This window comes from Capsicum annuum, chromosome 4 (genome assembly GCF_002878395.1).
Source record: "Capsicum annuum cultivar UCD-10X-F1 chromosome 4, UCD10Xv1.1, whole genome shotgun sequence".
Lineage (NCBI taxonomy): Eukaryota > Viridiplantae > Streptophyta > Magnoliopsida > Solanales > Solanaceae > Capsicum > Capsicum annuum.
Window position 1 is genome coordinate 196321652 of NC_061114.1, and position 13154 is coordinate 196334805.

The following is a 13154-nucleotide window of genomic DNA, read 5'->3' on the forward strand; positions in this document are numbered from 1 at the left end:
AGCTTCATGCACAAGATGAACAGGAAGATGTTCCATCACATCCCAAAATCCAGGTGGAAGAATCTTCTCTAGCTTATTCGTAATTACAGGAATATTTCATTCCATTCGAACTAGGTTCTCTTCCATCAATGTGCTGGAATACAAGTCTTTGAAAAACAAACTAATTTCAGTCATGGGTTTCCAAATTCTTTCAGGCAAGCTACTAAATGCTATGGGGAGTAATGTTTCCATGAAAACATGACAATCATGACTTTTCATGCCAAATAACTTTCCATGCTCCATATCAACACACTTCCCCAAATTTGAAGCATGACCAACAAGCATTTTCAACTGCTCAACCCATTCACATATCTTACGTTTTTGCTCCATTGTAAATGAATAGCTAGCCTTAGGCTTGAAGACCTTTTTATTTGATTTCTCCTGCAACCATAACTCTTTTCACCTACAATATTCTGGTAAGTCCATTCTAGCTTTAATATTATCTTTTGTCTTGTCATTGACATCCATTACTGTGTTAAATAAATTATCAAAGTAATTCTTTTCAGTATGCATGGGATCAAGATTATGTCGAAGAAGATGATCCTTCCAATATGATAATTCCCAAAATATACTTTGTTTTGTCCAATTATGTGCAACACCATAGCCATCAAATTTATACGGTTGTTCTTCTGTAACCTTTGGAAAGTGTTGAGCCCTCTCCCAAACTTGTTCTCTCGTATAGATTGGAGGTGGACAGTCTCGATCAACCGTATTATTTCTAAATTCATTTTTCATATTCCTAAACTCATGATCCATGGGCAAAAACCGACGGTGACAATCAAACCAACAATTTTTTTGGCCATGTTTCAAAGTGAATGATTTAGTATTTTCCATACAGTAAGGACAGGCTAACTTGCCAGTTTTCATCCACCCGGACAACATTCCGTAAGCAAAAAAATCACTAATAGTCCACATTAAGACAGCCCACAAATTAAAATTTTGCTTAAGCGACACATCAAATGTTTCAACCCTTTCAATCCACAATTGATTCAACTCATCAATCAAAGGTTGAAAGTATACATCAATCATGATTTTTGGATTAAGTGGGCCAGGAATAATACAATTGAGAAATATATAAGGACTGGTCATGCACATCTCAGGTGGAAGATTATATGGTGTCAAATATACAGGCCAACAAGAATATGGTGCAGCAGAAACAGAGTATGGAGTGAATCCATCTGAACATAAACCCAACCTAATGTTCCGTGGTTCGGCTGCAAACTCTGGATATTTTCTATCAAAATGCTTCCAGGCCTCTCCATCAGATGGATGACACATAACACCAGGCGGTCTTCTATTTTCATGATGCCATCTCATGTGCGGAGCTGACCTATTTGATGCATATAACCTCTTGAGCCTTGGTATAAGAGGTAAGTAATGCATTGCCTTCACATCAACTTTCTTCCCACTGGGAGCTTTTCTAAAATGAGCTCTTTGACAAAACTTACAAGATTCTAGATCAATGTAATCCTTATAGTATAACATGCAGCCGTTTTCACAATAATTAATTCTCATCTACGACAATCCTAACTTTGACACCAACCTCTTTGCCTTGTAGAAATTATCAGGTATCTCTAGATTCGGGTCAACTAATTCATGCATAAGGTCAATCACAGCGTCCATTGCCCCCTGAGGAACATTCCAATCTGATTTGATACTTAATAACCTAACAACAATAGACAATTGAGAATGTGGACTCCCCTCGTACAGAGGCCGACTAAAAGCTTCCAACTGTTCAAAGAAGCATTTAGATTCATCATTGGGAGATTCTTCAACATGATCACCAGATTCAAAATCAGAATGCATCCCATACGCATATCGAATCATGTCATGCATTCTACAATTTTGGACATCAGGTTCCACCGCCCCAGAACTTCCACCAGCAACATAGTTTTGAGATATGACAAAACTATTATCAACTTCTCCATGACTAGTCCACACTGTATAATCTTCTTAAAACCCATTTCGATAAAGATAAAGCTTAACAATATCAGGTTTTTCATAATTCCTGCATTTACATTTTCTACAGGGACACTTAACCAAGCCATCGAGTTGAAAAGGTTCCAGTGTCATTACATAGTCCACAAAACCATCGACACCGGCTACAAATTCAGGCATCAACCCCATACGACCAACATTAGTCATATTATACATCCAACTACGATCCATCTATACAAAATCACATAATTAACATTGTTAAACTCTAAATTAAGAGAGATAACTTTATAACAAATCACGAATTTGTATAAGTAAATGTAACGAGCTCATTAAAAGCAAAAACTTATTGTATTTTGCAATGTAAAATTTATAAGAAAAAAAACACAAAACTAAATAAACACAAAAAACAAATACCACAAATAAATGTTATAGATAGATAATATCATAATACACATAATTATATATAGTTATTAAATGAGACAATGAATAAAGTAGTAAAACTAGTTCTGTTATTTATGATCAAACATAATACCAAATTCAACTTAATTACTCTCCGATCGTAATTCTATCTTTAAAAAAGCTATTATATTTTCATAGCCAAACAAAATTTATTACTGTGGGGAGATGTTTCTGGTGACAGGGGGTAGGAAGCTCTAGGAGGTTTAATTTTAGAACAGTGTAAAAGTGCAGAATCATCATCATCATTATCTTCTTCTGCTAAGTAGTAGTACATCACCACCACTCTACTAGTACTAGTAAAGGATTAGACAGCTAACCATTTTTGAAAAACATACATTTTCCAATTAAATCCAGGAAATATTTTTGACTGTTATTGCTACTCTACTGATCTGTTGTACACAACAGGCAAAGCTATCAGTTCAGTTCTCTCTTGGTTTCTTAAAAGAATATTTAACTTCGATTGAGAAAAGAAGCAGATCTTTTAGAAAAAGAGACAAGTATATATCTAAAGGTTCTGTATACTTTTAGTAACCGTCATTCATAATAATCAAAAATTAGTTCTAAAATTGCATAAAATGAATAATCGACCTTCACGCAGCCTCAGGTTCCCAAAATAGAATGGAACATAGTGCTAGTAAACATGGCACAGTAAACTGGCAGAAATCTCCCAAACACATCTCAGAAACATTGGATGGTATTGAATTTTTAGCTTCCAGGTATATCTTTAATGATTTCGTTACAACTCAACGAGCTATATTTTGCCAATATTTTTTGTATCCTGAGCACAACACACAATGTAGAGAACTACTGATAATATTGCAGCCTATGTTACTCGTAATCTTCAAAAATGTCCTCGGATCCTTCAAAAATAGTGCAATTTTGTAGGCTTCAACACGGGTGCTGCAACATTTTGAAGAGTCCGAGCAACTTAGATTGCAGCAACCAAATTACTACAATAATAACATACCCAGTGAGATCCCGTAAGTGGGTTCTGGGGAGGATGGAGTATGCACAGAGCATACCTCTACCTTGGGTGAGGTAGAGAGATTGGCTCCAATAGATCTTTGGTTCAAGAAACTGTTATCATAAGCGGGTTTTTGACAAATAAAAGAGTAAAAGCTATGGTAGAAATACTGCATAAAGAATACTGACAACAAAATTAGTAAAGATATCCCAAGTATACGAAACAACAGTAGTGTGCCCGCATATCCATCCCTCCTAGTGTACCCGCATATCCATCTAAGCATCCTCATCTTAGCAACCAAATTACACAGTTTTCTGAATTTCGAAACATGTCCTCAATCGAGGTTCCTTTCCCATTATCCATTCATAACATTCACCTATTATACTGAACTAAATGTAGTTTATCAGCTTTAGCAGAACTTTATCTTTGAAAATTTTCTTTAAATTCATTTATCTTTGATATGATCTTGTTCACTATTTATTATCTTGAGCCGGGGTCTATCGAAAATAGCCTCTCTACTTCTTCAAAGGCAGCGGTATAACCTATGTACATTCTACCCTCCCCAAACCCCACTTAATTTGCATAAACCCTTAACTATTCGATCAAAAAGCATAAATCTGAAACAGAGTTCTAAAATAAAATCAAGAAAGACGGGAAACATAGAAACACAGTTCAAGACAACAAAATCCCCAATTATTCATAACAATCTTCACATTTTGGGGAAATTAAAGGAGACCCACATATTTTCATTCTATTCTATACCTAAATAAGAAAAAATTAAAGTATGCAAACTCACCTGGGAGAGCTGCGCTGCTGTGGGATTTGAGAGAGAGAGTTCCGACTGAGAGAGAGAGCTTTGAGAGAGTTTTGGATTTTAGAGAGAGTTGCACTGCTGCGGTTTTGGATTTCAGAGGGAGCTGCGCTCTTTGCGTTTTTCTGCTTCTTAGTAGTATAAAAATATACTGCTCTTGCATTTTTCTACTTTTTAATTATAAAATATATACTTTAAAATTAAATAAATATTGTTTTACATTTTAAAATAATTATAAATAATTATTTTTAATAACAAATATTAATTAGTAAAATAATAGCGACCTCATGAGGTCGCAATGTGTAAAATTTTATTGATATTTTGGCGCTAACTTTTTTCCCACATTTTATTTTCATTCCCGCACAATTTTTGTTAGCATTTATCGACTTCGTGAGGTCTCTTCATTTTAAAATAAATTTTAAAAAAAAATTAGGAGATAAGCGACCTCATGAGGTCTTTTATTTACGACCTACTTTTGAGGTCTCTTGTTTTAGGTGTCTTTTTGCAGCTTTTTTAATAGTCGTAATTCCTTACATGTACTACAATATTAGTCTATTACCTAACATAACCTTTCAAATACATAATGGGTCCAACGGTAATACTTAGAATACTTTATCTAAGTCAGAACCTGTCATCATCATTCATAATATTATTTTTACAAGAGAAAACAGGTAACAACAGAAACATATATAATTTGAGCTTAAAGTGTCAATTGCATAAACATAATAAAGTCTTTACATGAAATCTTTCATTTCTATCAATAAGACCCATCCTTTCTACATGTTTAACAAATGTTTTGGGCAGTTATCCTTTCGTTAAAGGATCAACAATCATAAGCTTGATGCTAATATGTTCAACTGACACTTTATGTTTCTAGACTTCTTCTTTAACCGGAAAGTATTTCAATACCATATGCTTAGTACCTTTTGAATATTTATCATTTTTAGAGAAGAAAACTACAGCAGTATTATCACAATAATTTTTTTGCGGTCTGACTATATTGTCGACTAGTCCAAGTCCTGAAATAAAATTTCGTAACCAATTAGCCTAGACTATGGCCTCAAAGCATGCCACAAACTCAGCTTCCATAGTAGATGCAGCTATAACAAACTGCTTCGCACTCTTCCATGATATAGCTCCTCTAGCTAACATAAACAAGTAACCAAATATGGATTTTCTTGCATCCACACAACCAGTATAATTTGAATCTGAATATCCAACCACATCTAGATGATTAGATCTTCTATAAGTAAGTATATGATCTTTCGTTCCTTGTAAGTATCGTAACACTTTCTTTGCAGCCTTCCAGTGATTCATTCTAAGATTACTTTGATATTGGCCCAATATTCCAACAACAAAACTGATGTCTGATTTTGTATGTGTTTGGGCATACATTAAACTCCCAACTATTGATGCATAAGGAATATCTTTCATTTGCTTTCGTTCCAAGTTATTCTTTGGACATTGATTGAGACTAAACTTATCGCCTTTCTGAATTGGAACGGGACTTGATGAACATTTTTTCATTCTAAATCTCTCTAATACTTTATTAATAGAGGTTTTGTGAGACAATCCCTACAATCCTTGTGATCTATATCGAAATATTTGTATTCCAATCACATAGGATGCCTCTCCCATATCTTTCATTTTAAAATTATTAGAGACATATTTCTTGGTATCATGCAACAAACCAAAATCATTAGTAGCTAGCAAGATGTCATCAATATATAAGACTAACATAATTAACTTACTCCCACTATCCTTCAGATATATACACCGATCAACAGTGTTTTCTTTAAATCCAAAGATGACAATCGTTTCATTAGACTTAAAATACCATTGTCGGGAAGCTTGCTTAAGTCCATATATTGACTTCTAAAGTTTACACATCATGTGTTCTTTTTCTTTAATAGAAAACCCCTCAGGTTGATCCATATAAACTTCTTCCTCCAAATTTCCATTCAGAAAAGTTGTTTTCGCATCCATTTGATGTAGCTCTAAGTCATAATGAGCTACCAAAGCCAATATAATTCTTAGTGAATCTTTTCTAGAGATAGGTGTGAACATTTTTTTTATAGTCAATGCCATCCTTTTGAGTGAAATCTTTGGCAAAAAGTCTGACCTTGTAACGTTTGATGTTTTCAGTTGAGTCGCGTTTGGTCTTAAAGACCCATTTACACCCAACTCTTTTGCAATCTTAGGGGAATTCAACAAGGTCCCAAACTTCATTCTGTTCCATAGATTTTAACTCAACTTTCATAGAATTTATCCATTTATCAGAATTATTACTTTTAATGGCTTGTGAAAATAAAATTGGATCATTATCAATTCCCATGTCAGTTTCCGACTCATATAGATATACCAAATAACCGTCAGAAATAACAGATCTTCTTTGTCTTTGAGATATTCTTGATGCTACTTCTTGAGGTTCATATACTACAGGTTCATCAATTATGGCTTCATTATGATTAGTAGGAGTATTAATTTATTGTTCTTGTTGATTACTTTGTTGTACAACAGCTTCAGGAACACAAAATTAAAAGAAGTACATCGTAGAGGAATTCATACCCTATCTTCTTTAATTTCCACATTACGTGGTTCTTCACTCCCACTAACTTCGCCATTCTTAATGAACCTAGCATTTTCAGTTCAACTATTCTCGTACTATGATTAGGACAATAAAATCTATACCCCTTTGATTTTTTTTGGATAATCAATGAATAAACCACTGATTGTTCTTGAATCTAGTTTCTTTTCTTGTGGATTGTATACTCCAACTTCTGTCGGGCAACCCAAAATATGCAGGTGCCTTAAACTAGATTTCCTATCAATCCACAATTCAAAAGGTGTCTTTGAAATTGCTTTACTAGGAACCCTATTTAGCAAGTAAAGGACAACCCTTAAAGCATACATCCATAATGAAAGAGGTAAAAATGAATTACTTAACATAATCCTAACCATATACATTAATGTATGATTACGCCTTTCTGCCACACCATTTTAGTGTGGTGTGCCAGGAATTGTGTATTGAGAACATATGCCATGTTTTTTAAGAAATTTAGCAAATGAACCTGGGTGTTATCCAATTTCATCATATCTTCCAGAATATTCACCACCTCTATCAGGCCTGATTATTTTTACTTTTTTGTCTAGTTGTCTTTCACCCTCAGTAATAAATACCTCTAAGGTATTAATCGCTTGAGATTTTTATTGAAACAAATAGATATATCCATAACGTGAAAATTCATCAATAAAAGTGATAAAATATTCTTCTTTATTGAAAGATGTGATATCAAAAGGACCACATATATCATTGTGTATAATTTCAAGAAGTTGTGTGCTTCTTGTGGGTCCTTTCTTTGTGTGTCTTGTTAGTTTTTCTTTAATACAATCTACACAAATGTTAAGGTCAGTAAAATCTAAATCTGGAAGAATTTCATTCTTAACTAATCTTTTCAGTCTTTCTTTAGATATGTGACCTAAACGTTTATGCCATAAGTAAGTAGATTATTCATTCACCAAAATTCGTTTGGTTCTAATATTATGATGCAGAGTTAAGAGTGTTTCAGAAAATAGATTATCAAGATTCAGTTTGTATAAGTTATCACAAAGAGTATTAGTACCAATGAGATAATTATGTTTGAACAAACTAAACATCCATTACCGAAATTAAAGAAATATCTAGTCTTATCTAACTTAGACAAAGAATTTCTCAAAAGAGAAGGAACATAAAAAGTTTTAACTAAATCTAAGTGACACCCAGTATCGAGAATCAGACGATGAGTACCGACAGCTTCAACTGGAGCCTTCACTCTATTCTCTATGTAAACATATCTTTCATTCTGGTTTATGGTTTGGATTGTAAGGAATTCCTACATAGTATTAGAAATATGAACATTACAACCAGATTCAATCCACCAAGTATTATAAGGAACTTCAGTTAAATTTGATTCGAGACATGTAAAAGCATTACGCTTATCTTTCTTCTCAAACTATGCCTTACGTTTCAGGCAATCTTTCTGTAAGTATCCAGTTTTTCCACAGAAATGAAACTTACCATTCTTGTTTCCTTTCTTACGTACTTGATATGAGGACTCACTAACATTAAGTTGCTTTTGTTTTCCATAACCATGCTTTTTTCCCTTTTTTAGCTTCTTGATAATTTACAAAGTTAATGGAGTGGGTTCCTTGATTCTTCAGCCTCGTTTCCTCTTGAACCAACATACCATGCAATTCATGCACGTTTCATTTATCTTTCATGGTGTTGTAGTTCATTTGGAAAGGACCATACTCAGACGGTAATAAGTTGATGATGAACTGCAAAAGAAAATTCTGTTCCACTTCCTTTCTTAAACACTTAAGTTTTGCTACTATGTTTTTCATTTCAATGACATGCTCAAGCATAGTACGTGAACCATCAAAATTTATGGTGGTCAAAGTACCTATTAGTATCCTATCAAGAGACTTATCAACAGTTTGGAAATATTTTTCCACAAGTTTCAGAAATTCTTTTGCATTTTCAATTTTGGAAAGAGTAGTTTTAATATTTGTTCACAATATTCATTCGCATGAATATTAGGCCTAATCTGTTAGACCGATAACAATACTTATAATAGGACCTTTTTTCATCACTGTTAGTTTCAGTAATAGCAGTTGGCTTCTCAGAGTAAAGTGCAACATCAAGATCTAAAACTCCAAGATGGAATCTGATCTGTTCACACCAATCTGAAAAGTTAAGACCGTTAAAAGTCGTAACAGAGGCAGAGTGCGAATGAAGATCAAATATTGGAAGTAGAACATGATCATTTGTTAATACTTTGAATTACGAGTTTAAGCATATTATCAAATTCAGAAATTATTTACTTAAATATATATTGATGTTCTCCTTTGGGTGAAACATCAAAATATAACTTTAAACATAATGATGCTTAAAAGTGTATTCAACACAAATCGGTAATATTTAATGCATCAATTAATAATATATATTATCTTTGGATAAATAAATAAAGCTAACAATACATCTAAATTATTTCTTTAATGTTTATTGGTTATAAGGAAAAATAATCAACCTTTGGGTGATTCATAAATGTCTTATAATCAAAATTTCAATTTACCCATAAATGCCATATCAATTAGAAGCATAAAAAATAATGGGTAATTGAATTTTAGTTTAATTGTAAGCTTAAAATTAATTATTAATCAAGATTCGACCACTTTAATGATTAACGAATCTCACCTAAATCAATTTCAGTTATACAATTATTTATTGTCTAATAAGTTTAAAAGAAACTATATTACTTTAATGGCTCAAAGTACTCTAAATAGTAAGATTTCATTATACCACAGAGACATGACATTTGGAAGGGCAATATCTGAATTGTCCAGTAAGAATTTTTCAAATTTAATATGGCTACATAAAATTGCAGAGATAGCATGTTGAATTCTCCATTTGACCAAAACAGATAAACAGTCAAAAAATTAATTAACTAATAATTTATTTATTTTTGCCTTTAGGTCAAAATAGCATGTGAGATATGAACATTAAAAAAAATGTGTTGTTAACTAACATGATCATAGTGGGCATTTTTCTTTTTATAAATCATTCGGGACAATTGTCAAAGGCAAAATTGGCAGGTTGTGTTTCCACATCCTAGATGGTTGATCATTGTTGAAGTAAACTTCATTACTATGCAAATACCTAAATTTCATAATTAGGATTCATTAAATCAATAGAAAATTTTATTTGCAATGGAAAATCATTAGTTCCGAAATCTTGCTCGAATATCACATGTAAGGATTTTACAGATTGTATAACCTAAATAATCTAATATATAATCCTATCAATATTCAGAAATGCGGAACTACATGATTTTCACATAAAAAATACTATAGTAATTCAGTAAAGAATTAATTACCTGAATTCGCCATTGTTTTTTTGCTGGTTGAAATTAGTGGAAGCCCCAAACAGAAGTATTGTATCTCTCTTCTTTACCTTATGTTTCAGAATAGTATTTGATGGAACTTATTCTTCTTTTGGCATAGAGAGGACACCTTTTATAATACATCAAATAGACAGTTATGTTTTCACGTTCCATCAATGTGATTTGTGGATATAATAATTATTCCACTAACAGTCTGCAATTATCTCACTAACAGAGTAGTCAGTAGTTTTAATACTTGGTAACTTTCCCATAGAGATTTAGAATTTAACTTATTCAATTATTATTAAATCAAAAAAAATTAATTATGTGGGCCATAGAAACTTACATAATGAATCATATTTGATACTAAAGAAAAAATTAGTAAAGTATCCATTAAATTTTCAAACTGGATAAATATTGTTGAACATTTAATTTAATATAGCAAATAAGTAAATATGGACTGGGGGAATAGTAAACTGCTAAATCATTCTTTAACATATTGAATCTTCTTTAGTTAGTGTTATGTTCTAGTTAATTCATGGCATTATTCACCTTTTTCTCGTAAGAATTTTCTTTGCATGAGTGTATGTCACTTGTATAGGGTCAGTTAATGTCTATTCTCAATTGATGCATATTAATTGCATGGATGGTTCATTCCTTTCTGACAGGGCTGTTTAAAATCAAACCAAAACTGATAAGTCAACCACAAAATTGACTTATTGGCTTAATGGTATTGGCTTATCGAATTAACGGTTGAAAAACAGATTAAAATTTTATAGTTAACAGTTTATCGGTGCAGGGCTGGTTTACTCAACTTTCTTATTGGGTAAACTGTTAACCCGTTACGAACTATTATAATTAATTTTTACCATTAGCTATATACTTTAAAGTACCTATTATTAACCCTAAAATTCCATTTAATATTCTACCACTCCTTAAAATTGATCAAACCAAAACTTCGCTCCTTAAAGATCAAACAAAAACAAGTTGTTTTACTCTCTAGTTTGGACTTCCGATTATGACAAGAGAGCTACATGTTTTATTGCCTAGCTCACATGTATAATAGTTATATGACTTGATACGATTTGTGAGTTAAATTTCTTACCGATCTACTAGCTCATTAGTCTGGAGTTTGGACCATATTAGACTAGTTTTCACTTATAATATATAAATATGTATACTTGAAGTATATTTTGGTTAATATTTGTTAAATAAATGCTTATGCGTATGCATCCTCAAAATTTAAGCTTTTATGTATTTTTCACTATGATTTGAATTACGGAATTATAAGCTTAAGTAGAGAAGAAAAAATGGTTATGTGAGAGATTAATATATTCATTAGTGTAATTGTGAAAGTGAAAAATGGGAGCATGAAATGGTTGAGCCAATACACCATCCGTTAACCGACCGATAATTACTATCCGTACCAAACCAACCGATATCTTGTTGGTTGGCTAGCGGGTTGGTAAATTTAAAAACCGATATCGGATAAGCCAAACCGTTAAGCATATTTATCCGTCCTATCCGCCCGATAAGCACCTCTACTTTCTGACATGAGGGAGTAGTTCCAATGACTAAAAATGCAAATAAAATAAAATAAATATAAATAATAATAAATGGTGAGAGATTCTCAAGAAAGGTGAAACAAAAAAGGTTCTTTCCTTATATAAACTATCTCGGAACATTTTGTAAAATAGACACTTTAAAAATTTATTTAAGCATTTAGTCACAAGTCTTGAAAAATTAGGTGAATACCCACTATTATGACATCATCACTTGTAGCATACAAACCTACCACACAAGTTTTAAACTTTACACTTTAGTCTCCACCTCATCCAATTAATATTTAATATTTTTTACCATTTTTTATATTTTTCTATTTTTAATTAAGAAAATTATCTAAGAACCCACCAAAAGGAGCTCCTATTTTTCACCAGTATTTTTCGATTCTGGTGACTTTTCTAACGAAATCTTGCTCATTACAACTGAAAATCTCCATTCTTGGTCATTTCCTCCATTGTTGTTCCATCATTTTTGGAAAAAATAGCAACAAATATTTTTTCACCATTTTCACTAGCTTCAAAAGCTTTTCAAATCCATTTAATACCTCGTCATTAAGTATATTTCAGTAGTTTAGAAACCCTACATATACATTTCTCCATCCCAGAGCTAGGAGGGCATCGATTATATCCAAAATTCGTTCATTCACATTTTTTGTACGAAGGTTCTCATACCAAGCATCAACCAGTTATAGATCGATACCTCAATCTATTATCAATTAGTGTGATCTATAATGGCAGTAGATGAAGTGATTATCGTCAGTGGTAATTATATGGGTGTGTGGGACGAGGGTCCCAAATATTAGAGTTGGAAATCATTTAGCAAGGAGACAGTGCCCATCCCGTTGCGTCACAATGGCTCGTATGACGACATGGTTCGAAGCGTAATTGAGAGCGGAGAATTAGATTGCGAGTCAAAGAACGTTGTGATTAGCTATCTAATGAATGAGAGAGGTATTTATTTAAAGATGAGAGTTTGGATGCTCATCCAATAGATACGGAAGATCATTCAATGGAAAAAGAAGGCCCTAATTTCTTTTAAGAAGAGAGAGAAGAGTAGAGATTGAGATCACAAACCAACCACACCTTCCCCGATAGAACTGATTTTCATATAGAGCAAATATTTAGCAGCAAAAAAGAACTGAAATTGTTGTTGGACGTAGCATCGGTGAAAATTTCTTTTCATTATGCTATGTTGAAGAGCTGCAGCAAATACTTTAAGGTAAAATATGTTTGTCCTAGTTGCACATGGATGTTGTGGGCGAGAAAGTATTAATACACGGACATATTTCTCATCCATAAATACATCGACGATCACATTTATGGTGTCTAACACACCACGTGCAGCCATAAGAAAATCATGACTAAAGTCATTGCATCGCTCTGTATGAACATGTATCGTGAAGGAAAGGGTCCAGACACTAGTGAGATTTGAACGATCATTTTCTAGAACTTTAACAGTA

At 32.7% G+C, this 13154-nt stretch overlaps 2 protein-coding genes across 2 annotated transcripts; both read right to left on the minus strand.

Annotated features, from left to right (window-relative positions):
- Positions 1-438: 438 nt before the first annotated feature.
- LOC107855581 lies at positions 439-1554 on the minus strand. Its single transcript, XM_016700597.2, has one exon. The coding sequence runs from the start codon at positions 1552-1554 to the stop codon at positions 439-441; it is 1116 nt and encodes a 371-aa protein (XP_016556083.2).
- A 3704-nt stretch (positions 1555-5258) lies between these two features.
- On the minus strand, positions 5259-5738 carry LOC124898039 (secreted RxLR effector protein 161-like). The gene has a single exon (XM_047411655.1). The coding sequence runs from the start codon at positions 5736-5738 to the stop codon at positions 5259-5261; it is 480 nt and encodes a 159-aa protein (XP_047267611.1).
- Positions 5739-13154: the final 7416 nt, after the last annotated feature.